This window comes from Anguilla rostrata, chromosome 2 (assembly GCF_018555375.3).
Source record: "Anguilla rostrata isolate EN2019 chromosome 2, ASM1855537v3, whole genome shotgun sequence".
NCBI lineage: Eukaryota > Metazoa > Chordata > Actinopteri > Anguilliformes > Anguillidae > Anguilla > Anguilla rostrata.
In genome coordinates, this window is record NC_057934.1 from 28,628,363 (window position 1) to 28,651,992 (window position 23,630).

A 23,630-nucleotide genomic window follows, 5' to 3' on the forward strand; every position below is an offset into this window, starting at 1 on the left:
TGTGGAAGCTGACAGCATAAAGACATAACCTATTGTTTCTGTTGCCTCCCCCTTTTTTCTCTTTTGGATGTCTGACTATGTATATTACAATTGTTTAGTATTCTGTATGGGAACTGGGGGTGGGAGCTGATAGGAACCTTGATCAAAGAAAGTGCAGATTCTCAGCTTTAATTAAAAGGGCATTTTGATTTCACCATGTAGAAATTACAGCACTATTTATACATAGTCCTCCATTTCAGGGCACCATAATGTTTGGGGATAAATGGCTTCACAGGTGTTTCTGATTAGTCAAGTCTGTTCAATTGCTTCCTTGGTGCAGGTATAAGAGAGCTTTCAGTATCTAGTCTTGATTCTAGGCTTTAGATGCCTTTAGAGTCTGTTGTTCGTATTTGGCAACATGAGAACCAGAGTTGTGCCCAAGAATGTCAAGGAAGTTATTATGAGTCTGAAAAATAAGAAAAAACTGTCAGAGACATTGACCATTAGGCTTACCAAACTTAACTGTTTGGAACATCATTAAGAAGAAAGAGAACACATGGAGCTCAGTAATCACAAAGGTTCTGGTAGACTAAAGAAGACCTTAGCAGCTGATAACTGAAGAATTCTCACCATGATGAAGAAAAAACCCAAAACACCTGTCCAACAGATCAGAAACATTCTTCAGTAGGCAGGCATGGATGTGTCAGTGACTACTGTCCACAGAAGACTTCATGAACACAACTACAGAGGTTACACTGCAAGATGAAAACCACTAGTTTTCATCAGGATGACAAGGTTAGAGTTTGCTAAGAGGTACTTAAAAGAGTCTACAGCCTACAGAGTTCTGGAAAAAGGTCTTGTGGACAGATGAGACCAAGGTTCACTTTTGTCAGAGTGATGGCAAAGTGTAGAGGCAAAAAAGGAACTACCAAAGATCCAAAGCAACCCCCCTCCCCCCTCAACTGTTAAAAATGGTGGCTGAGGTGTTATGGTTTGAGCCTGTATGGCTGGTACAGGTACTGGCTCACTTGTCTTCATTATAAAAAAAAGCTAAGCCAAATGAAGATATATATAAATGTCTTTGTCCCAAACATTATGGAGTTCACTGTATGTTCTATATTAATTTGTTGAATAAAATACAGAGAGGTTCTATGACTGCAATTAATTGATTACAATAGCCTGTAACAACTGGTTAGCAGTATTGATTAATTAAAATATATTGGACAGGTTTATCGTACTGCCACTAAAAAATGGACATGGCTCATTCAGAACATTACAACACTAAACAGAACGGTGGAAGTACAAAACATGTAATATTCAACCAGCTAATGTCTAAAGGAGAATTGCACAGAAGTGTTCTGTTTTTTTGTATGGTCAATTTGTTTTGTAAACAAATTAGTTATTGCATAAAATAATCTCACACAGATCATTCCGATTTAACTGAACAATGAATGCAAACAAAACAACTGAATTCTTATGAGAATTTGTATTATGGCTTTCTATTTCAGTTGTTCCTACATGAGTTCCTTAACTGGAGCTAAGAGCAGAGCTGAGCTTCCCTCTGTGTTGGCTAAAGAACTTTCCACTCTCCTCTGCGTATACATACCCCTGTGCTTCTGGGCGACCGCCCCTTAATATTATCAACAATGTGTGCAACTGAGGTGGGGGCAGGGAACTTGTTTATTTTGAGCTGTGGTCACCAAGGAGACAAGGGAAACAGAAATGGAAGGGGCTAGGCTGTCCAGAGAGAAGGGGAGGTCAGATTTTAGCATTGCTGTACATGAAAACCTGCGCCACTAAACTAGAGATTTTTGAGATGCAACTAATAAATTTTAAAAATACTCTTACCACGTAGGTTTCTTCTCATCCTAGACCGGTATTGATGCACCAGGACCCCTCCCAGCAACACTCCAGAAACAAGTACGACTGCCAGTGCAGACAAACTGGAAATGGCAGCGAGTTTCCATGTGTATGAGGCTTCATCGCTTACAGTGCCTGAAAAAACAAAACAGTGGTGGTACTAGAGGCTTTTCTTCACATTTTTTCCACATGCTGTTTCTTTTCTGCGTAGTGGACACGGGGAGAACATGCAAACTCCACACAGAAAGGCCCCAAGCCGAGATTCGAACCCACAACCTTCTTGCTGTGAGGCAACAGTGCTACCCACTGCACCACCATTCCACCCATTACCATTATTAGTGATTATTCTTATTAATTATTAATAAAATGTATTATTAGTAATTATTATTAATAATAGTAACTATTAATATTAATTATTACTAAGTATTATTATTAGGGGTCAAAACAGCAAAGCTGCTGGAGCATTATTATTATTATTATTATTATTATTATTATTATTATTATTATTATTATTATCATTATCTGGATCTCAGAAACCATAATGGGTCATCACATAGCAGTATATGGCAAAATCGCCAACAGTAGGACAAACTTGCTATTGGGATAATAATAAATACATATTCACTGTCTGTCCATGCGGTAGGGTCACATTTCGGTGGAACAGAAGTGGTACATTTTTAAATAGTTGATATTCGTGGTAGAGGTCAAGAGGTGGGAGGAAATTCGGAACTAAAAATGTAACATGTACCATGTTCTGAGGAGATTTTCTGTGTGTAATTTGTGGTGTCGCCAGCTAGAAGCTACCAACAACCAAACTAGTTGACATTATGATATAGCAATCTGCAGTTTTTAGAAATTTAGAAAATTATTAAGAAAATAATGGTTGGGTCTAGGTGCCTAACATGACGCCATCCTAACTGAATTGCTAGCTAGCCAGCTATAGTTAATTCGTAAGGTAAAGTTGTTGGTAGCTAGTGAAGCTTAGTTGAAGATTAGTGTTTGCAGCAGTGGCGTGCTAACGCTATTTCTGCTGCAGCTGTAGAGATCAAAGCAGCGCTGAACTTTTTTACTCAAGACATGGTGGTCAGTAATGTTAATCCAATGACACTGAAGCGGGGACTGATAAGGAACTATTGTAGTTGTTTGAGAAACATAAGGTCATAAAACTAAGCAGCTGTTACTTCGTGATAGTGAAGGGCGACAACACCATAAGCAACGTGTGGTATTAGGCCAGCTATTTTGGAAGATACCCAGACATCACAAATGACCGTATATTTCGCAAACAGAATATTCAAGACAATAAATGTCCACTGAATCTTGTAAGGAACATATTTACTTGTAAAACCAAAGGTAAGATTTAATGTTTATTCCATATTTAGTTACAGATATTGATAGTAGAATGCCATAATATAATTCTACTATCATTGCTCTTGTTCATTTCAGTGTTCAGTGAGCAGCATTTTTCACAGCTGTGTTGGCATACCTTTGGCTATTCTTGGCTTTATCTTGTTGGTATCACGGAATATGAATTTTTAGTGGTGAAAGAAGTTTTATGAATGCCCAGATAATCACTATGTGTCATGGGTGGCGTGTGTAGTTGCAGATGAGACTGCATGGAGGGGGTGCTTGGTAAATGGACGACCAGCGTGACAACAGTGGTGCTTAGAAACTCTGTGTTCAGCATTGATGTCCTGAATTGTCTACTAACTTATATAACACAGAGTTTGTGTTTTCAACTCATAGTTTGGTTGCAGGAGCACTGGTAGTCTGAGTTTAACAATCTCACTAGGGGATTGCACCAACAAGGTAAAAGCACTTTATGTACTCACTCGACAGGCATTCGAGGAGCCATCATTTACAAAATTATCAGCAATCTCCTTCAATTTCAACTCCCGAGCTGGCAACTTGTTTACCTTTCTCTCCTGGTATGTTTTCTCTTTTTGTCATGGTTCTGTGTTTCCGTCTCTGTCTTTCCTTGTTGGGCCGCCAGATGGCGGCACTTCTGTTTTGTGTCCTTCTCCCCCTGTTTAATTGTATTATTGCTTTCAATTATTCTATTATTGTTTTTGGGTTGTCTCGTTTTCCCTTCCCTCTCTGTGGCCTGATTGTTCATTGTGCCCTGCTGTGTCTCGTCAGTGTCTTGTCTATTTAAGTCTTCTTCTTCCCTGACTCGGGTGCTGGTTCCTTGTGTTTTCGCTTGTGTTTCCACGTGTGTCTTGCCTAAGAGTTTGCCTGTGTTTCCCCGCGCCTGTTTTTGTCTGCCTGTTTCTGCCCTGCCCGTTTGGCTTCTTTTTGGATTTTCTGTTTTCTGTTTTTGAGTTTTTGTTATTAAAATCTGTGAATTTCCGTTTTGGAGTTCTTGGGGTTTTTTTTACTCTGCATTTGGGTCCATTCCCTCGACAACCCGTGATACTTTTCTCTTCCAAGATCCACTTTTTGTGTTTACAAGGCAATTTGATGTGCTTAGTTGTAGTTAGGACTCCTCTTTGCTCCCTTCCTCAGCTAGCTAGCTAACCTTATAATTTGACTGGCAAAACTACAGCTGACAGTTGTGACAAATAGACACTTGACACTGGAAAAGAACAGTGTCAAGTGTCAGAAAAGAACAGTGGTACCAAAGACATGACTAGAAAATGTTTTATTGAATAGTTTAAATAATATGTTTTCTGCCAAATGGGCATATAGGTTAAGTTTGACATGATCACAGACTATTGAATGAATTAGTTTTGATATTGTTATTCTGATATTATTACTCTTAACACTAATACTAATAATAACCGTCTTGTACCAATTTTTCATTGTGATGAATCATGACGAATAAATAAATGATTAGTAATAATGCTGAAATACAAAGATTAAAGATTCTTAATAAATTAAGACGATAATATGCTGATTCCACCATATTCTTTTTTTCATTTTGATATTGCTACTAATAGCCTACTATCATTAAAAATGTTGTACTAGTTTTGTATTTGCATGATGATGGTGCTGGTGATGACAATGAGTAATTACTTATGAGAATAGATAGGCCAACATCAATAAAAACCCTGCTCAGGATAAGCGTGTATAGATAATGGATGGATGAATGGAGTTTGCATGTGAAATGATAAAGAATGGATTTCAGGAATATAAATGAGTTCCCACAAGTATTATACAGTTGCAAAAGCTATAGTTTTAAAGTAAAATTATTAGTTAGCCAATAGCTTGTGTAGCAAATTAGAGATGTCTTAGGTGGGATTAAATCCCAGACCTCGAAGGTCCCATAGGTGAGCACGTTACCAGCGAGCCACCAGCAAAGTAGTCGCAGCAGCCGCAAGTTTTTTTGGTTAGAAATATATATGTCCATTTTGTGCGTGTATGTGATGTTTTGATTGGCTGGTGTAGCTAAATGCCCAATGGAGAGATGTATTGTTTGTGGGCCTGGGGCATTTGTAATGATGTAATTGGCCAGAAAAAGTTTTTTTTTTTTTTTAAATGACTCTAAGTTTTGGGCTTTATCTTGTGGACGTGTGAAGTTGTTACCCTTTATCAGCCATCAAAAAAATTAAAAGAGGGGGGAAATGACCATGCATGTTTTCACTACATTATTCCAGCTAATCCAGACAAAATTTAGCTGACGACTAACCATACGAAATGTAACAAGTAACGACAGTTGTCAAAAGAAATATATTTGAGTAAAAAGTACATAATTTCTTTATAGATGTAGTGGAGTAGGAGGTGAAAGTTGCTAATATTAGTTATACTCAGAAAAAGTACAAAATCGTCAATATCCTACTTAAGTACAATAATGAAGTACATGTACTTTGTTATTTATCACCACTGCTTTAGGCTTACTCTGAAGAGCAAGTTTACTTGATCATTTGTCTCTCTGTGTTATTTGGCCAATTAGTAGGACTTCTGTTTTTCCTCGTTTAATTTAAGGAAGTTGTTGCTCATCCAGACCATGATGATTGACAGGCAGCTAATCAGAACATTTAGAGCATAAAAATTATCAGGCTCTACACAGATATATAATTGTGTGTCAACCGTATACCTATGAAAGTTCATATCATGATCACAGATTATTTTACCTAGTGGGAGCAAATATACAGTAATGAGAATCGAAGTGGGCCAACTATTGATCCTTGAGGAAAACCAGAGAAAATATCAGTTCTCCCAGAAAAATTAGCATCTAGAATGCCTCCCAGTTAAGTAGATACAAAACCAAATGCAGCTGTCAGATCCAGCGAAATAAGAATGGTCACACTTCCAGTGTCTATGCTCAGTCGAAGGTCAATCACTACTTTGACCAAAGCTGTTTCTGTCCTATGGTTAGCACAAAAGCCTGATTGAAACTTCTCCAATATGTGTTTGTGAGGAGGCAGTGTGGTTGTGGTGCCGGCTGCAGGCGGAGAGATGGGGGAGTGGTTTAGCCGGCCGGCAGTCGCAGCTGTGGGCAGTTACGTGATTGGTGCTAACCTTTATATGTGCTGCCTGCAGTGAGACCAGGAGACCTGACATGCACACAGGAAATACAGGAGCCACAACAACAGCAACCTCAACAACAACGACGACAACGGCAACAGTGATGGTGTTGTGGCTTGCAATAAATGTGTGCATCATTCCCGTCTGTGCCTGTGTGGTTCTGTGAACTGTTACAGTGTTATTTAAAAAATAATTTAATTCCTTAAAAACTACCATCTCCAAAATTTTGCTTAAGAAGGGGAGATTGGAGATAGGTCTAAAATTACTTAAAACAGACGAATCAGAATTGTTCTTTTATAGTTTCACTACAGCAGTCTTAAGAGTAGTAGGGAAGTATCCATTTGACAAAGAGCAGTTAATAATGCTTAGGAGACTGTCTGAAAGACAATGGAACTCATATAAAGCTAGTGGGGATAAGGTTAAGAGAGCAAGTACATGGTTTTAGTTTTGAGAAAATATTATTCAAGGACTCAGTTCCTACCAGTCTAAAAGAGGTCATGGCTACTTTCCCCAAAAACTTGACTTGTCCCCATTTGTGTAAAATTATACGTAATACTAGCTACTTTGCCTTGGAAATTATTCACAAACTCCTCATACTTAGACATAGAATCCTCAAAAGAGAGATGCATTAAAGAGGCAGTTAATTATAGAAAAAATAGTTCTTTGATTATCTTTATGATTTGTGATTACTTTGGTGAAAAAGGACTGGCATCCTTTAATACTCTGTTGTAGCCAGCAAGTTGCTCTTTACAAATCTCAAAGTATACATGTAGCTTTATCTTATGCCATTGAAGTTCAGCCTTGCGACAATTCATTTTCAGTTGCCTAATTGTTTCAAAATTTTTCAGTTGGGTTTTCTGTTTTGTGGATAGCTTTTTAACCTTAACTTGGGCACATCAAGGGCTTTCTTGTAGAATTAGGATCACTCATTAAATCATCATAGGAGAAGACAAAGAAGGTACTGATGAAGAAGATAAAAAATGTTCAAACTTTTCAGCAGCTTCAGAGTTTAGGTAACACCTTCAAATTATACATTCTGTGTTTACATGGTCTACAGTTAACATTAAGGAATACACAGTAATGATCCAAAATAGCTAAATCAAGGATAGCGGATAATAAGAATAGTGCTGTAACATAGATCACTATTGGACAATGACAGTGTTGACAAGATATGGTATGGGGAGAGGCATGTCATGAAACATTACATTCATTAAGTAGATATTCAGCAGATGTTCTTATCCAGACCAACGTACAGTGTAGGACAACATATATGCATTCACCTGATTAATATGAGTATTCACCTGAACAAAATAATATTAATATCATTGGCAATTGTTAAACTTTAAAATAGACAGGGCGGAAACATGCCTTGAAACTGCTCATTAGTCTCAACATGTTTTCAATCATTTTCCTTGATTAACAATGCTTTAATTGACAAAATACTCAATACCATTAGTCAGTTCTTGTCAGTTAGGCTGTTTATACAGTGTATGATGTTTAAAACATATGTTTGTTTATTTTTGTTTTTGTTTATTTATATATATGTTTAAATATTTTTATTATTATTATTGATTTGGCTTTGTACTCCAATTTTCAATTTGTGATCAAACAACTCACATCAGCTTAAAGTGCACATTCTCAGCTTTTACTCTATACATTTTGAGTTCACCATGTAGAAATTACAGCAGTTTTTATAAATAGTCCCCCCCCATTTCAGGGCATCATAGAGTTCCAGACAAATGTGTCGCAGGTTTTCTGATTAGTCAGGTGAGTTCAATTGCTTACTTAGTGCAGGTATAAGAGAGCTTTCAGTATTTAGATTTGATTCTAGCTTTTTGATTTCCCTTTCATTCTGTTGTTGGTGTTTGTCGACATGAGGATGAGAGGTTTGCTAATGAAAGTCAAGCAAGCCATTAAAAAAATGCAGAGAAATAAATTTTTAAAAGCTGAGAATTCATTTTTTAAAAATAGGCTGAAAAAGTCAGTTTAACTACATGGCCAAAAGTATGTGGATGCTCCTTCTAATTAGTGGGTTTGGCTATTTCAGCCACACCCATTGCTAACAGCTGCATAAAATTAAGCATACAGCCCTGCAATCTACATAGACAAACATTGGTAGTAGAATGGGTCATACTAAAGAGCACAGTGATATTCAATGTGGTACTATCATAGGATGCCACCTTTCCAACAAGTAAGTTTGTCAACTTTCTGCCCTGCAAGAACTGCCCCTGTCAATTGTAAGTGCTGTTCTTGTGAAGTGGAAATGTCTAGGAGTAACAACAGCTCAGCAGCGAAGTTGTAGACCACACAAGCTCACTGAACGGGATCGCCAAGTACTGAAGAGCATACAAATAGTGTGTACTCGGTTGCAACACTCACTACCGAGTTCCAGACTGCCTCTGAAAGAAATGTCAGCACAAGAAATGTTCGTTGGGAGCTTCAAGAAATGGATTTCCATGGCTAAGCAGCCTTAAACAAGCCAAAGATCACCATGCACAATGCCAAGCGTCAACTGGAATGATTGAAAACACATTGCCATTAGATTCTGGCACTGTAGAAACTGGTTCTCTGGAGTGATGAATCATGTTTCAGGCGAACCTGGGTTTGGCGAATGAGAGGAGAAGGCTACCTGCCCAAATGCATAGTGCCAGCTGTAAAGTTTGGTGGAGGAGGAATAATGGTTTGGGACTGTGTTTCATGGTTTGGGCTTGGCCCCTTAGTTCCAGTGAAGGGAAGTCTTAATGCTACAGCACACAATGATATTCTAGAGAATTGTGTGCTTCCAACTTTGTGGCAACAGTTTTGGGAAGGGCCTTTCTTGTTTCAGCATGACAATGCCCCCGGGCACAAAGCAAGTTCCATAAAGAAATGGTTTGCCAAGTTTGGTGTGGAAGAACTTGACTGGCCTGCACGAGCCCTGACCTGAAACACCTTTGGGATGAATTGTAACACGAACTGCAAGCCAGGCCTTATCACCAATCATCAGTGTCCGACCTGGCTAATGGTCTTGTGGATGAATGGAATCCCTGCAGCCATGTTCCAAAATCTAATGGAAAACCTTCCCAGAAGAGTGGAGGCTGTTATAGCAACAAAGGGGGGACCAACTCCATATTAATGTCTATGGTTTTGGAAAGAAATGTTCAACAAGCACATTTGGGTGTCCACATACTTTTGGCCATGTAGTGTTTTCCTTGTGAAGCTAAAAAAAGTTCCTTGGTTCAAAAACATGCCTGGTATTGTGCTAAACAGCGACACGCTAAGAATTTTAAAAGGAACTTCAATGAGGCAAGACTATTGTACATCAATGGATGACTTCATAAAATTTGATTGGACAGTTATGGGTTATGAAGCTTTTTTGAGCCTACCCGAGAAGCACTACATTATATTACATTACAGTCATTTAGCAGACGCTCTTATCCAGAGTGACGTACAAGTGCAGTGCTTCACTATTCTTTCTAATCATGCCCGCTCTTTTGCATGTTCTCGTTCTAATGGTTGACATAATATCTCAACTACTCTGAACAGGAGGTCAGCAGTCCAGCTATCATGATCAATCATGCTCCTTCTGTCCCCACTGCAGTGGCCTCACACATATTCTCCCCACAGCCAACACTGAATTTAGGAATGGTAATGATCTACCATATTTTAAGTTTCCTACTGCTGATATCTTCACTTATTTATTTATTTATTTATTTTACCATGACAACAAACTTAACTAGAATGTTTTATATTTTTATTTGGAATGGTTCTTTTCGGGTTTTTATTTTATTTTATTTATTTCCCCATATTCTCACATGTCATTCTCTCCCAGTTTGTAAAAGCTTGACCTGGTGGTACATGCAATGCTGCTGCAATGCCAAAACTTGAATTGGCTAAGAAGTCTGCTCAGTTTGTTGGAGCACACATGATTTAATTACATAGTTTAGTATTGAATGCAATTAATCTTTGGATCATATATTGATTCATTTATATATAATAATTGAAGCCATTGTGACATATTATGAAATGACTTTAGCTGCTGTCTTTTGTGTGATTGTATTTGTATGCCTTTTTACTCCTTACTCCTGTTTCCAGTCCACCTGGATTATTTTTCAACTGACAGTGCTTGTGTGTGTGTGTTCGTGCACGTATATGTGTGTGTCACAGTCTACATATGCCCTGTACTATCAGAGTGGATCTGCTGCAGCTGGTCTTGCACCTGCTCCCACCAGCACTGTAATCAGTCCCTGTGCTGTCCTGCCTGTGATCACTCCCTGTGCTGCCCTGCCTGTGTTCACTCCCTGCGCCATCCTGCCTGCTTCAGCTGATTCTCTGCATGTCAATCCCCGTAGAGACAAGGCAAGACATCCCACTGGCAGACCAGAAAACGATTGCAGCTTCACTGGGAGAATACCAGAGGCTGCGGAGTGACCTGAAGCTGTGGTACCAACCACCTGATCTACAACCGGGCTCCCACACCAGAGCACTTTCTCAACCACAGGCTCCTGGTGTGGATGCCCTACTACCAGCGGAATGTCAGCTTACGCGGTCCAGTGTGTGGCCAGCAGCTATCTGGGTGTGGTATTCACAAGAGGTGTGGCAGGTCCTGAACATCGGCCGATACTACCTTATGATTACCCTCCGGTGCACTGGCTGCAGAGTAACCCACCAGTTATTCAGTAAGACCACGACTGTAAATTCACACAGAAAATGTGAGCTATTCATAACTGATGGAACAGGGTACAGCCAGTACAAAGGCACACTATGCTGCCCAAACACAGAGACCATGCCAAAGTGGTTAGAGGACATTAAAAAGAAATGTAAAAAATATAACTTGTTTTTACCCTTTTGTAAATAATATTTGTACGTGGTTATTTAAAATTATATTTTATTAAATCTTTGCGATATATCATGGGGCGGCACGGTGGTTCGAATCTCGGCTTGGGGCCTTTCTGTGTGGAGTTTGCATATTCTCCCTGTGAGTTTTCTCCGGGTACTCCGGTTTCCTCCCACAATCCAAAGACATGCAGGGAGACTAATTGGAAACTCAAAATTGCCCATAGGTATGAGTGTGTGAGTGAATGGTGTGTGTGTCCTGCGATAGATTGGCAGCCTGTCCAGGGTGTATTCCTGCCTCTCGCCAAATGCACACTGGGATAGGCTCCAGCACCCCCCACGACCCTGCTCAGGATAAGCGAGTATAGATAATGGATGGATGGATATAACATGTTTTTTAATCACAAGTTAATCTTGTGAATAGTTTAAAATGAATCCTTCGTATGGATACTTTGTGACATTTTATAAGATCTGCTCATGCTATATATTTGTATAGTTATATATTTGTGGTTATAATTTGTTTAACAGCTATACTATGTTTTCTCATTTATTTTAAGTTATTTAAGTAAAAGTGTTTAACTTCTGATGTAGTTGATTGTTTGTTGATTGATATTAATTGTTTATTGAAAGAGCCTTCACTGTTTAATCAAAGGGAACACATTAGGGCTACTTTATTACACAATACACATAAAATTTGTCTGTTTACCATAGATAAAAATAATAAAGTATAAAATAACAAAAGAGAAAGAGTTTGTATGATCGATAAAATCAGATTTATATATGTCTCAGGTGGAGATCAAACTCATTACCTCTGCATTCCTACCCTAAAAAGAAAAAAGTAGTGATTTTCAATAATTCTCCATATTTTTTAGAAAATTGCTACATGAAAACACATGGAGAAGAATCCCAAACTTTTTCAATTTTTCTTTCATCTTCATTTTTCCTTGTCTTTTCCATTTTTTTGCTTCATTTTTTTTCTTCCCCCTTCTTCCCTCCATTTTTCCATCTTCCCACCCTGAAGTAAACTATTGTTCCCCAGCCCTAGCTCAAGAGGCAAGAGTGGTTGTCTGGCAGTCAGAGGGTTGCAGGTTCGATCCCTCGCCCTGGGCAAGTCAAAGTGTCCCTGAGCAAGACACCTAACCCCTAATTGCTCCCAACGAGCTGATTGGTACCTTGCATGGCAGCCTTTCACCGTTCGTGTGTGTGTGTGTGTGTGAATGGGTGAATGAGAGGCATCAATTGTAAAGTGCTTTGGATAAAAGCGCTATATAAATGCAGTCCATTTACTATCTATTAAATTTATATTAACATTTCTAACTGAATGCCAAAGACCCCAGTTTACTTTCTGTGAAGAAATTATTCTCACTTACATGTGTCACACGATGGGATTTTTGGAAATTGTTTGCATGTAGAGCAGGGCAAGCACTGGCCTGCATCAGAATTCCAGAATTCTTCTTTCTTACATTCAACTGTGTGAAGAAGAGTTGAAAAAACAAAATGTTTACAGTCAGGAAAAATCTCACATTGTACACTTTAAGCATCAAACATCCATGTCATTTTCATAGGGTAACTTGTTGACAAACATACAATGTATTTTTAAGCTATAGATGGAAGACTATAATAAAATGGTGGAATTAAACATTACAATACAAAAATAAAGTGAAAGCTACATTCGCTACTAAGACATTATCCTCTGAAACCACATCAAAATTGACTTGCATTAAAAAAATGTGGAGACAAACTGATTTGATTTTTTTTTACTGTAAAATGGCATGATGTTTTGCTAACACAGTGGAGAAGTAGTCCTATACCACTAGGTATGGTGGATACACTATGTAGACACATATTTTGTACACGACTGAAATTCATAAGCTTCCTTGGCCACAATCAGCATGATGTTAAGCACTTGGCTAGCAAACTAGCTGGTTAGCTAATTTGGCTACCTTCGTGGTGACGGGAGATTTTTTCATGGATTTCTGTCCTCCCAGCAGTAAAACAGAACTGTCGTTATATTCAGACGGGTGACAAGTTACAAAAAACCAACATATAGTGTCTTAGTAAGGTGTTGGGCCATCACAAGCTGCCAGAACAGCTTCAGTGCACATTGGCATAGATTCTACAAGTATCTGGAACTCTACTGGAAAGATGGAACACCATTCTCCCAAATGATTTTCCCTCATTTGGTGTTTAGATGATGGTGGTGGAGAGCGCTCCCAAACACGTCGGTCCAAAATCTCCCATTGGGTTGAGATCTGGTGGCTGCGAAGGTCACAGCATATGATTCACATAATTTTCATACTCATCAAACCATTCAGTGACCCCTCGTGCCCTGTGGATGGGGCATTGTCATCCTGGACGAGACTACTCCCATCAGAATAGGAATGTTTCACCACAGGATAAAGGTGATCACTCAGAATAACTTTGTATTGAATGGCAGTGACTGTTCACCCTAAGGGGACAAGTAGCCCCAAACCATGCCAGGAAAATGACCCCCCCGCCCCCCCATAGCATAACAGAGCCACCAAACCCCCTCACTGAATGCAGATGTCACTTAGTCACTGTTGCAATTGAAACAAGCCAGTTGAGCAGTCTTTGTGACTGGAGCTCCTGCCATCCGTGCCCCTTAATGAACCCTCTTTCAAAATCACTTAGATCTTTTCCTCTTGCCATCTTGATCCAAAATCAAGGTCAACTGGGTCTGCTCAGCATTTTTATACATAGCACAGAGCAAGGTAGGATGTTAATTGCATAATTGTCCCATGCAGTACATTTGTATGGAAACATCTGCATGTTATGTTTCTCCACTCATTTATTCAGGTTTTTCCTTTGTCACCCATCTGTAGTTTGCCTTTATAGTTTTGTGCTAACGTTAGCTGTAGTTTATTATAAGCTGATTCCAAATAAATTTTCATCTTGAGATGCAAATAAAATAGAACCTAGTCGAAGCGTTCCTTCCGTTACTGCTATTTAGTAAAAGGTAAGCTAGTTGATTATAACCGGAACGATTCCGCACCTGGTAGTTTTTTTTCATGGATTAATTAAAAGCTTAAAGTAATAATCTCGAAGATTTTCATTAAAATAAATGTATGTTAAGTCACTATCTATCGCTGAATTAGGTAACACAATGGTGATTGAGCCTACTATTATATTAATTTATTATTATTATTATTATTATTTATGATTAAAGAACTGGGTGTCTGTGGCGACATTCCTGGGAAAAAATCAGAAGCGGCGCATAGTTAGTGACGCGTTTTCCATCAGCCATCAGTGGTTGGTCCGCCAGAGAGGGTAGGCGGAGCTAACGCAACAGGCTCGCTCTTCAACTCACTTGCGTGTGAGCGGCGCACTGGGGGGGGGGGGGGGGTTATGGAACCCTAATAAGTTTTTGTGTAACATGAGAGGTCATATTATTTGTTGATGTAGATTTCCTATTACATTTGATGACAATGTAACGTTACTAAATTACATAGCTATTTGCACAGCTAACGCTAGCTACCGGACCATGTCAAGAAAGGCAACATTAGTTTAGACAACGTTGCGCACAGTATCCATCTCTCATATCAGGTAACGTTGCGTTAGCTAGCTAGCTAATGTAATTAAAACAATCTAATGTCAGCTAACAATTAGAAAAAACGCTAGCTAACGCTAGCTAACGGTACCGACCTCGCAAACCGTCTCTCGAATGCAATGCTACCTTGTTGCAACGTAGCAATGTAGCTAACTAAAAAGTCAGTTCAGATCAATGATTCGCAACAAGACTGGATGAAACTTGCAAAATTCCAAGAGGTCTGATTGTAAACGTTCTAAAACTGCACTTGGCGATTTGTCAAGGTGGGTCTTTTGAGACCCCAGGCAACGGCTTCAGACTCTCTGCAACGAACCAGTTCACACCGCTGTAATTTTCTCTGCAACATTCTAAAACCGTTTCGTCTCGTTGCGAATCATTGATCTGAACTGGCCACGTTACCGTTATTTACATTGCTATCAAGTTCATCAATATATTGATCAGAATAAAGCCGGGGTATAGGTAGAGCAGAGCCGGGTCTGATTTCTGTTTAAACATGTCAAGCCGGAGAAAACTAAATAAAAGAATACAGCAGTATGGATTAGCGTTGTTATTAGTTTATTACGCTTCCTCATATGTTCTTTCAGCCTTGATGCCCTTTTTTGATGAAATCTCCTTTGTTTTATTCTTTTTATTCTGATTGCTAATTTAACACCCAGCTCAGCTTTATTCTCGAACAGTTTAGCTAGCAAAACCAGAAACACCAGGGGTAACATTTTGCAAGGCAGTTGTTTCAAAAATATTACACAACAGTCATTCACGAAAAAGACTGTTTATTGTGCACGAGATACATAATTGCACGAGCCACAGAGAATCCCGCAAATTCTTCTCTGCAGTGTAAAGATGTTCATACCAGGCAAAAGGTAGATAAAGAACGTTTGTGGAAATCGATCATCACTAATTCTACCCTAGGTCTGCTACAGCATTTTAACCCGGCTCGGCAGTGTAAAGACAGTTTAAGTTAGCCTAATGTTAGACAATGAATGAGTATGTACATAACGTTACTTTTATAACAACCATTTTTTATTCAGTAAATAATAAGTGTTATTATAGTTGGCATGGCCGAGGTGCCAACTGACTGTCGTCACACAGGCGACACTGGTTGGATCCGGTTGGATCTATGGGAAGTGAGGTCCAAAAACACACCTGCAATTACCGCTTCTCGCCATTGGTACTGCCAAAGAGAACGAAACGGAAATCTTTGAGATTGTAACTTTAACGTTAGATAATTAAAAGTGCCTTATCTTTCCTCTCCAGTTTCTGCTGTTAGTTGTTCGGAGCCACCTCAAGCATTTTTTAGTTGTGGCCTTGGTGTCTCCATTTTAGCAGTAACTTACTCTAAACTTATGGAGAGATAGGGTGATAGGGGGTAAAAATGTGGCTAAAGCTGTCTGAGGGTTTCAGTCTGAGGGAGTTTGTCTGTCACCAGCTCGTTGAACACGAGCAAGATCCTTGATCTCAAGGGCCAGCCTGCTGGACTCCACATTTTGCAATCGGTAGAGTTCTAGGAACTGAGTATTGTGTCCTTTAAGGAACTGGTGTGCCACAGCTGGGAAGGGGGGAGACTGCAGAGCAGGCATGGAGAGAAAGTTGGGGCAGCCTCTCCAGATCATTAGAGGGGTAGACAGCATAGTCTGTTTGCATGAAAGGAATCTCGTATGGTGTGCTGCCTGCCTGGTGACCAGGTAGGAGATCTCCTGGAGCGTGCGGACAAGCAGGGGAGGGATCCAATGGTTATGGCTCACATAGGAACCAATGACATGGGTTCTGCAAGACAAATCTTGCTTAAATCTGTTTAAATGCTGGAAGTGAGTCAGCTATGAATAGGGTAGGCTAAGATGCTGTTGAGATTAGGGACATGACTTGGGGAGGAGGGGTACAAACACATTAGGAAGGATAGATCCAGACAGAGAGGTATGGGTGTAGCTCTCTGTGCAAAAAAAATCTTAATGTGCTGGAAATTCCAGAAAAAGACTAACTCAAGCCTAGTAAGGTTATTTGTATTAACACTAGAAAGACCAGAGCCGATGCCATCATTACATGAAGATGAATACAGAAGCAGCAGCCCTGCCCTGCTCACACAGAGAGACAGTATACACAGTATGCAAAGGCTCAATCAGCATAGCGGGAATAAGGGAAGGGAGAAGCGAGCGGAATTCATTATGACTGAAGAAATGACTTTTTTGAAATATTGCCATGTGTATTTCTTTAACTATTTTCTACATTTTGTGTTTTGCTCAATGTTCCTGTATTTACGTGCATTCTCCCATACCAGTATATAAATTAGAAATAAAATATTGAAATTGATACAGTTGTATTCTTTTTTTTTTTTTTAAATAGTTTTGCAACATAATATTTCATAATATCTATGAAATTAGGTCACTACAGGTGCTGAAATCGATGATGTAATGCTGTATGCTTGGTGGTTTAAGGTAGCAAAAAATCACAGCCTTTATAGTGTTGAGCTCATTGGGGGAAATGAAAAGGGCCTTACTATAAGCAAGCAGGGTACTGTAGGATGTGGAGTCCTTCAAGGATGGGTGCTGGGACCACTGCTCTTCCTCATTTATATCAATGACCGTGACAGGGAAATTGAAAGTACATAAGTTAAATTTTGCAGATAATAAACAACCAGGAGGCTCATCTAATAGTTTGGAATCTACTAAGGTAATCAGAATTTAAACAAAATCCAGAAGTGGGTGGACACCTTTATTAATTGAAGAGGGGATTGGCAAAATATTCTCATATCTGAAAATATTTTACAGCAGTATAGCTGCATAGCCACAAGGAAAAGTTTGTACACACAGCAGTGTTTTCATGTCAAGTTTTATAAATCTCACTTTGTGCATTGATTTTCATGCAGTATCAAATCTTTTGAATTTAGGAACAATTTTGTGTGCACTAAACATTTTATAAATGAGGCCCCCGGTGTCTGAAGACTGAGAAGTGACATGGTCATTATAATGTCAAATGATAAGATGATTATGAAGTGTAATATCAATGTAATGATTGCATTGATAATGAGTGCACCAAAACCATGCCAGAACCATCAGAAACCTTCACTGTCACACCGTTCACCATTTTTGTTTGGTATTTGTACAATGACAGTTGTAAGAGAGGTATGCTGGAGCTGTTACTTTTCAAATTTAGCTGGAAGCAAGTTTATAGGTATGCTTAAAAAAATTTTTTGTTGGGCTTTTCAGCTTTATTGGACAGAACAGTGTAGAGAGACAGGAAGAACAGGGGAAGAGAGATGGAGAGACATGCGACAAAGGTCGCGCGGTCGGACTCGAACCGCCAACGTCGCAGCTTGTAATGAGCATGTGGGCAGTGCTCTATAGGCTACGCCACAAGACACCCCGGTATGCTTCAAATTTAAGCTGTGGTTGGTTGTAATATCATTAGGGGATGCAGAGGAATCGATTCATGCTTTCGTCACATATAGGCTTCATTAATGCAAATACCCTAATACCTTGCTGAAAGATCTACAACTTGTTCAGAATACAGCCTGTGACATCTTGACTAGAACTAAGATCTAGCATTGCTTCACTGGCTACCCATTAAGCGTAGGAAAGATTATAAGAGTTTTGCTCCTTTTAAAGCTTGGCATGGATTTTGCGCCCGTGTATGTAACAAACCTGCTTCTACCGTGGAACCCCACAAGGTCACTTAGTTCTCAAAAGGCAGACTACTTAGTAGTCCCAAGAATATCTAACCCCGCGTTCACATGGCGAGCAATTCGGCTGACCAGTTGTTGGAAGTCCATTCATTCTCTATGTAGCTGAGTAACGTCCAGAAACCCGAGCAACTGGGCAACTGAGCAACCAAAGTTGCCCAAAAAATGTTGCCGACAGTTTAACCTTTCACGTGCATTGCCCGTCAACAGACAATCATAGTTTCAGGCTTCCTATTTGTTCAACCAATATGATACCATTTTGTGAATTATTTTTCCACTCAGTGAGGGAAAATGGACCCACAACTTATTATTATGGTACAATAACACCCGGTGTTATACGTTTTTAAAAAAGAGTACAGGGACAAGCGTCAAAAGACGATGCTTGGACAGCAGTTTCAACTTCCTTGCTAGCTAGCTAGTGAGAGAGATAGAGAGGTTGCTAGCTTGGCCACTAACTATTAAGAGAGAGTAATGGGGAGATCACTAGCTAGCTAGCTAGCTGGTGAGAAGGATAGAGATGTTGGTAGCTAGGTGGCTAACTAGTGAGAGAGATAGAGAGATATATGGCTAGTAAGATAGCAGTAACAAGTTATATTTATCAGTGTTCTGACATAATTATAGAAACTAAAGGAGATGTTATATGGCCAAATGGCATATACATATTTGATGATGCCGTTATTTCTCTTAAATAATATGTAGCTGCACGAGACCATTAAGAGAATACAACGGGGAGCTCCTGCCCCTCCCTCAGCCTAGAACACTTGAGCAACCCATCAACCGAGTTGCTCGCCGTGTGAACGCAGGGTAAGAACTTGACAAGTGGTAGAGCTTTCTCCTGGAGCCCCACGACTTTGGAACATCTTACCACAATTTCTAAGGGAGTCAGACACAGTCTCAATATTTAGGTAGGCAAAGCCTATAGCCATAGATTATTGTCGGGTGGCATCATTTCCTTACCATAACCTCTCAATCGTTGTGACCCCACTTTTCCTGGACTGGCTCTTGTAGTTATGCAGGCATAGAAAACTCCTAGCTGTGTCTCTGTTGCTATCTATTTCACTTCTCTAACTGCCTGCTCTCTGGTGGGGCAATTACCCCGAATCCCGAGAATACTGATGTCTGGCCTCCCTCATCATTGCTGCAAACAATGAATATGTAAATATGTACATGAATACTTAGAGAAATAATATAGAGGTACAAAGTTTATAACATGTATTAAACGCTTATTGACTTTTTCAAATCATTCACCCCAATACTGTGTATCCAGCAGGCCTCCTGGTTACCATGGCGGGTATTGGGTTTTCTGTTATAAGACTGTATAAATAAATAATCCCAGGAACCTTTATCTTTTCTATATAATGGGAAAGTATGTTTCCTGCTGCGGTTCCAATATCAGTCATGTCATACTATTCTGCTTACTAAGTGTTCTATATAACTCAAATGCTGTGTCATCAAGTTCTTATTCTTCAGATTGGTTTAGGGGTAATGATTCTTTTTGACTGTTCTTGTTTCTATGCATATGTTTGCTAGTGGTAAAAGAGGTGAGCAAGTATATGAATACGTGTTTTTTGCTTTTCATTATGAAACCACATCCCTTCCCTTATTGAACTCCTTCCACAGTCACTTCCTTTTTCAATTTAAAGTGAACCCATAAATGCATATACAAACAATTATGAAACAACCGATTTATTCATTGAATCATGTTTTAGATGTATTGTGTGTTCTGCATGTCCTTTCAATGTTATGGTAACATTGCCATTTTTTTTTTTCAAGGGAGAAAAGATTCTTTTTTGAAAGAAATGCATATAAATTCATTCAGTTTTAGTAAGTACTTGAACGGTTGCCTGCATTTTGATAAGTGCTCATGGAAAGGGTCCTGCACAATTGAATTTCATGTTATTTTTTTTACCAACAGAAGAGTGCTATGGACAAGACACATATCAATGCTATCCAACATCAATGTTTAAAAATTCTTTTAAGAAACAAAGAGAATTGAACTTTAAAAAATAGTAAAAATAACATAAAATAAACACACTGGACACTGGAATGCCAATGTATGAGCTTACATCGAAATATATTTTTTCAAAACTTCATATTGCCTGCATTTCATAACTTATTTCACAAACCGTGATGATTGGAGGGTGCTATGTGGGTTACTAGTTCTTCAGAAATGAGCTGGGGAAATTCCATTGAGGGCACAAACTGATATACTAGCTGACTCACTTCCTAAGGAGTAAATGAGATTAGCTCATTTGCTGTAAATCCTCAGGGGCCTGTGTACAAAAAGGTAGTTATATGTAAAAAAGTAAAAGTAAATATATGTGCACTCTGAAGCAGATGCTGATCGTGAGCTAGTGTTCACTGGGTATTAATGGAAAAACTGTTCATATACAGTATTTCAGTAGCTCACTATACACTAGGGGCAGGAAATTCCAGTGCTGGAGGGCCGGTGTGTATGCAGGTTTTTGTTTACACCAATCACCTTGGCTAAATGACCTAATTGGCTGTAGGGTTCACTTTTAGATGAGATCACAGTGAAACATTTCACAAATGGGCACAAGAATAGTCTTTGGCTCTCATTCATTGACTGTAGTTAAAATGTCAGGTGGCAATAATGTTGGTGTTAATTGAGTAATTAAGGCCAGAAGTTGGCATGAAGACCAGAAACAGACACAGCTCTTGTTGCCCACCTCTGCTATACACTATGGTACTTAGCCACAATCCCTCTAGGAAGTATGCAGTATCTTCATTGGTTTTCATAGGATAAATTATAGCCTGGTCTGAAAGAAAATGTTTGCCCCAGGAAAACTGGTGGGCTTTCAATTCATTTCCTTTTATACTATTGTTGGTAAAATAAAAACACCATAGAAAATAATCCCCCAAAACATATGGCTCGGGGTACTCATTTTAAATAAAATGAATGGTGCTGTGATCTGTAGCTGCTGACTTCACCTTCAACTCAGTTCACTTTACAAAAGCAGACAGAGCCAAAATAATGAACTCTAAAGAAAGACATTGACCCTATACTTACATGTGATGTAGTAGGATAACTAAACAATACTTGTTGAATGATGTTGTATTTTTTATCCTGATGGAATCGATAAAATATGGGTAAGGATCCACTTTTGTGGCCATTTGGGGGTCATGGTTGAAACTGGTTGTAAGGTGCATGTGAAATTACATACTGTACATTTAGCTATATGATGCAAATATATTATCATTTTATGAAATAGTATTGAATAATCATTTTACATATGAAAATTGATGCCATTTTTATATCAAAAAGATGTATTACTATAATTGAATTATGTTTCAGAAGGGTTGGGTCAGTCATAAGTGGATTGTAAACAGTAAAGGAAAATCTCAAAGTGGCAAACCTAGACAAATTGAGTTAGTTACAGTGAATTTCAGTGAAAACAAAACACAGTCTTTATTGTCAAGTCTGACGGAAAGACTGACTGAGAAATGAGTGTGCAGGAAACGCAAAGTAGTACTGTGACATCAACGCAATGATGTGACAGTGCTGTAAGCTTACAGGAAAGACAAGGTTAACATTCGTTTTGTTCTCACTGCTCCCTGGGAAAGGATATTGCATCAATGCTTCCAGGAATCTATTATTACCAATATAATGATATTGAAAAAGCTTGCTATATTTGCACAAGAAATCAAAAAATGTGATCTTTTTAAAATTACTCATGTTCTCTTCCTTTTCCATTTGTACCATAAATGACACATTTTCAAACAAATGGGTTCTGTTTGCAATGATATCATTGTGGCTAAAATAAAACTTTGGTATTACGTTTTACAAAGTCCATAACAATTTGAAAATGTTGTATTAAACTGATTTGTGGGACTGAATGCTGTACTGTTTTATATTACATAAATATCAATAACAGTGTAAACACATAATTTATTTTCTTGATGTGTATAAAGGCAGTGAAAATCTGCAGGAATGTTATTCCTGTACAACCTGTTCACAGTGGCCCATGGACCCACAGAATTAGCACTGAAGCCTAAGCCTATGCATTCTTTGAATGCATTTTCCCTCAATCCAGTAATTATTTTCCATATTACCGTTCACATAATACTACAAAGAAACCAGTGCTGATTGCAGAAGTGTATCACTTAGTGAAAACAACAGGTAGCCTGTGGTTAGAAATTGAGAACCTTGAATCTGTGTTACTGTACCTCTGTTGAAACAGCTGCGGACTCTTTGTCATAGTATACTAATGGATCAAAACATGTCAAAAGGGGCCCAGCCTGCCCTTGTGCTGTATCCATTTATCCACCTGCCATGAGTCTTGCTTCCTCTATGTTGGTTGGTCCTGTGCTTCTTAAACATTGGTAAATACTTTAAGTCTACTCATTTGTGCAGGACAGATAAAAACTGGAGTAACTAATCAATCACTTTGATCAGGTGGTATTATAAAGACTTCTCCACCTAAATTCCACAGTGTTAAGAAAAAAACAGGCTGCTGGGTGGCTGATCCTATTATAGTGCAGCCCACAGGTTAAAGTAAAATAGGCTGTAATATTGCCCAGGGATGGGAGAGTTCCATTTGACTGGGATGGTCACATCTCATCTTGCATCAGAAACCTCTTCAAGGAAACCGGGCTCTTGCAGGTTTGCCTGTTATGCTCCATTTATGCAGTGTCTGATATCAAGTTTTGATTATTGCTGGGGGACTGCCTGCCAATCGCATTTTGCATATGAAGCAGAGTTTACGGTAAATCTCAGTTAAAAAAACTCCTGTTTAAAGCTTTGAATATCTTCATTGGATGTGGGGAAATAGATGTGACTTTTGATGCACAATAAGCACTATGGACAGCACAGGACAAAATGCTGACTGTGATATTCCAGCTGAGCTGGCAATTGTTGTTTGAATTAATCCAGATGTTGCAAGGAGGTTTACTATTTCCGGTAGGGCCGGATTAAAGCCTGATTTATACTTTGTCGCATGATCCTTTCGACAAGTGACAAAAATGACGTTTTTAACAAAAAAAAAGTGTCTTTTTTGGGTCTTGCACCTCTGGAATTTTGTCATGTTGCAGAACTTCATATTCTGTCTCACAAAGTTGATTGGACAGCAAAAAGGAACACCGAAATTCACTGTCATGGCTGCATCAATATTGTCCATATATCTGAGTGACAGACCACCTTTTTTCCTTTTCTGTTTGCATCATTTTTTAAAACAAATGTAGATATATTATTTATTCCTCCCAACTTTCTCAGTAATTTCACTGGGCACCGCAATGTTCTCATGGACATAA

General features: G+C 38.9%; 1 protein-coding gene across 1 annotated transcript in view; it reads right to left on the minus strand.

Moving 5' to 3' along the window:
• Nucleotides 1-23,630, minus strand: part of si:rp71-1c10.7 (uncharacterized) — a 44,324-nt gene that overhangs the window by 14,552 nt on the left and 6,142 nt on the right. Inside the window, exons 2-3 of the mRNA XM_064324522.1 lie at nt 12,489-12,587; nt 1,828-1,974 (exon numbers count right to left, since the gene is read on the minus strand). Coding sequence (XP_064180592.1) covers nt 1,828-1,974; nt 12,489-12,587 — 246 coding nt within the window. The remainder of the gene's footprint in view (nt 1-1,827; nt 1,975-12,488; nt 12,588-23,630) is intronic.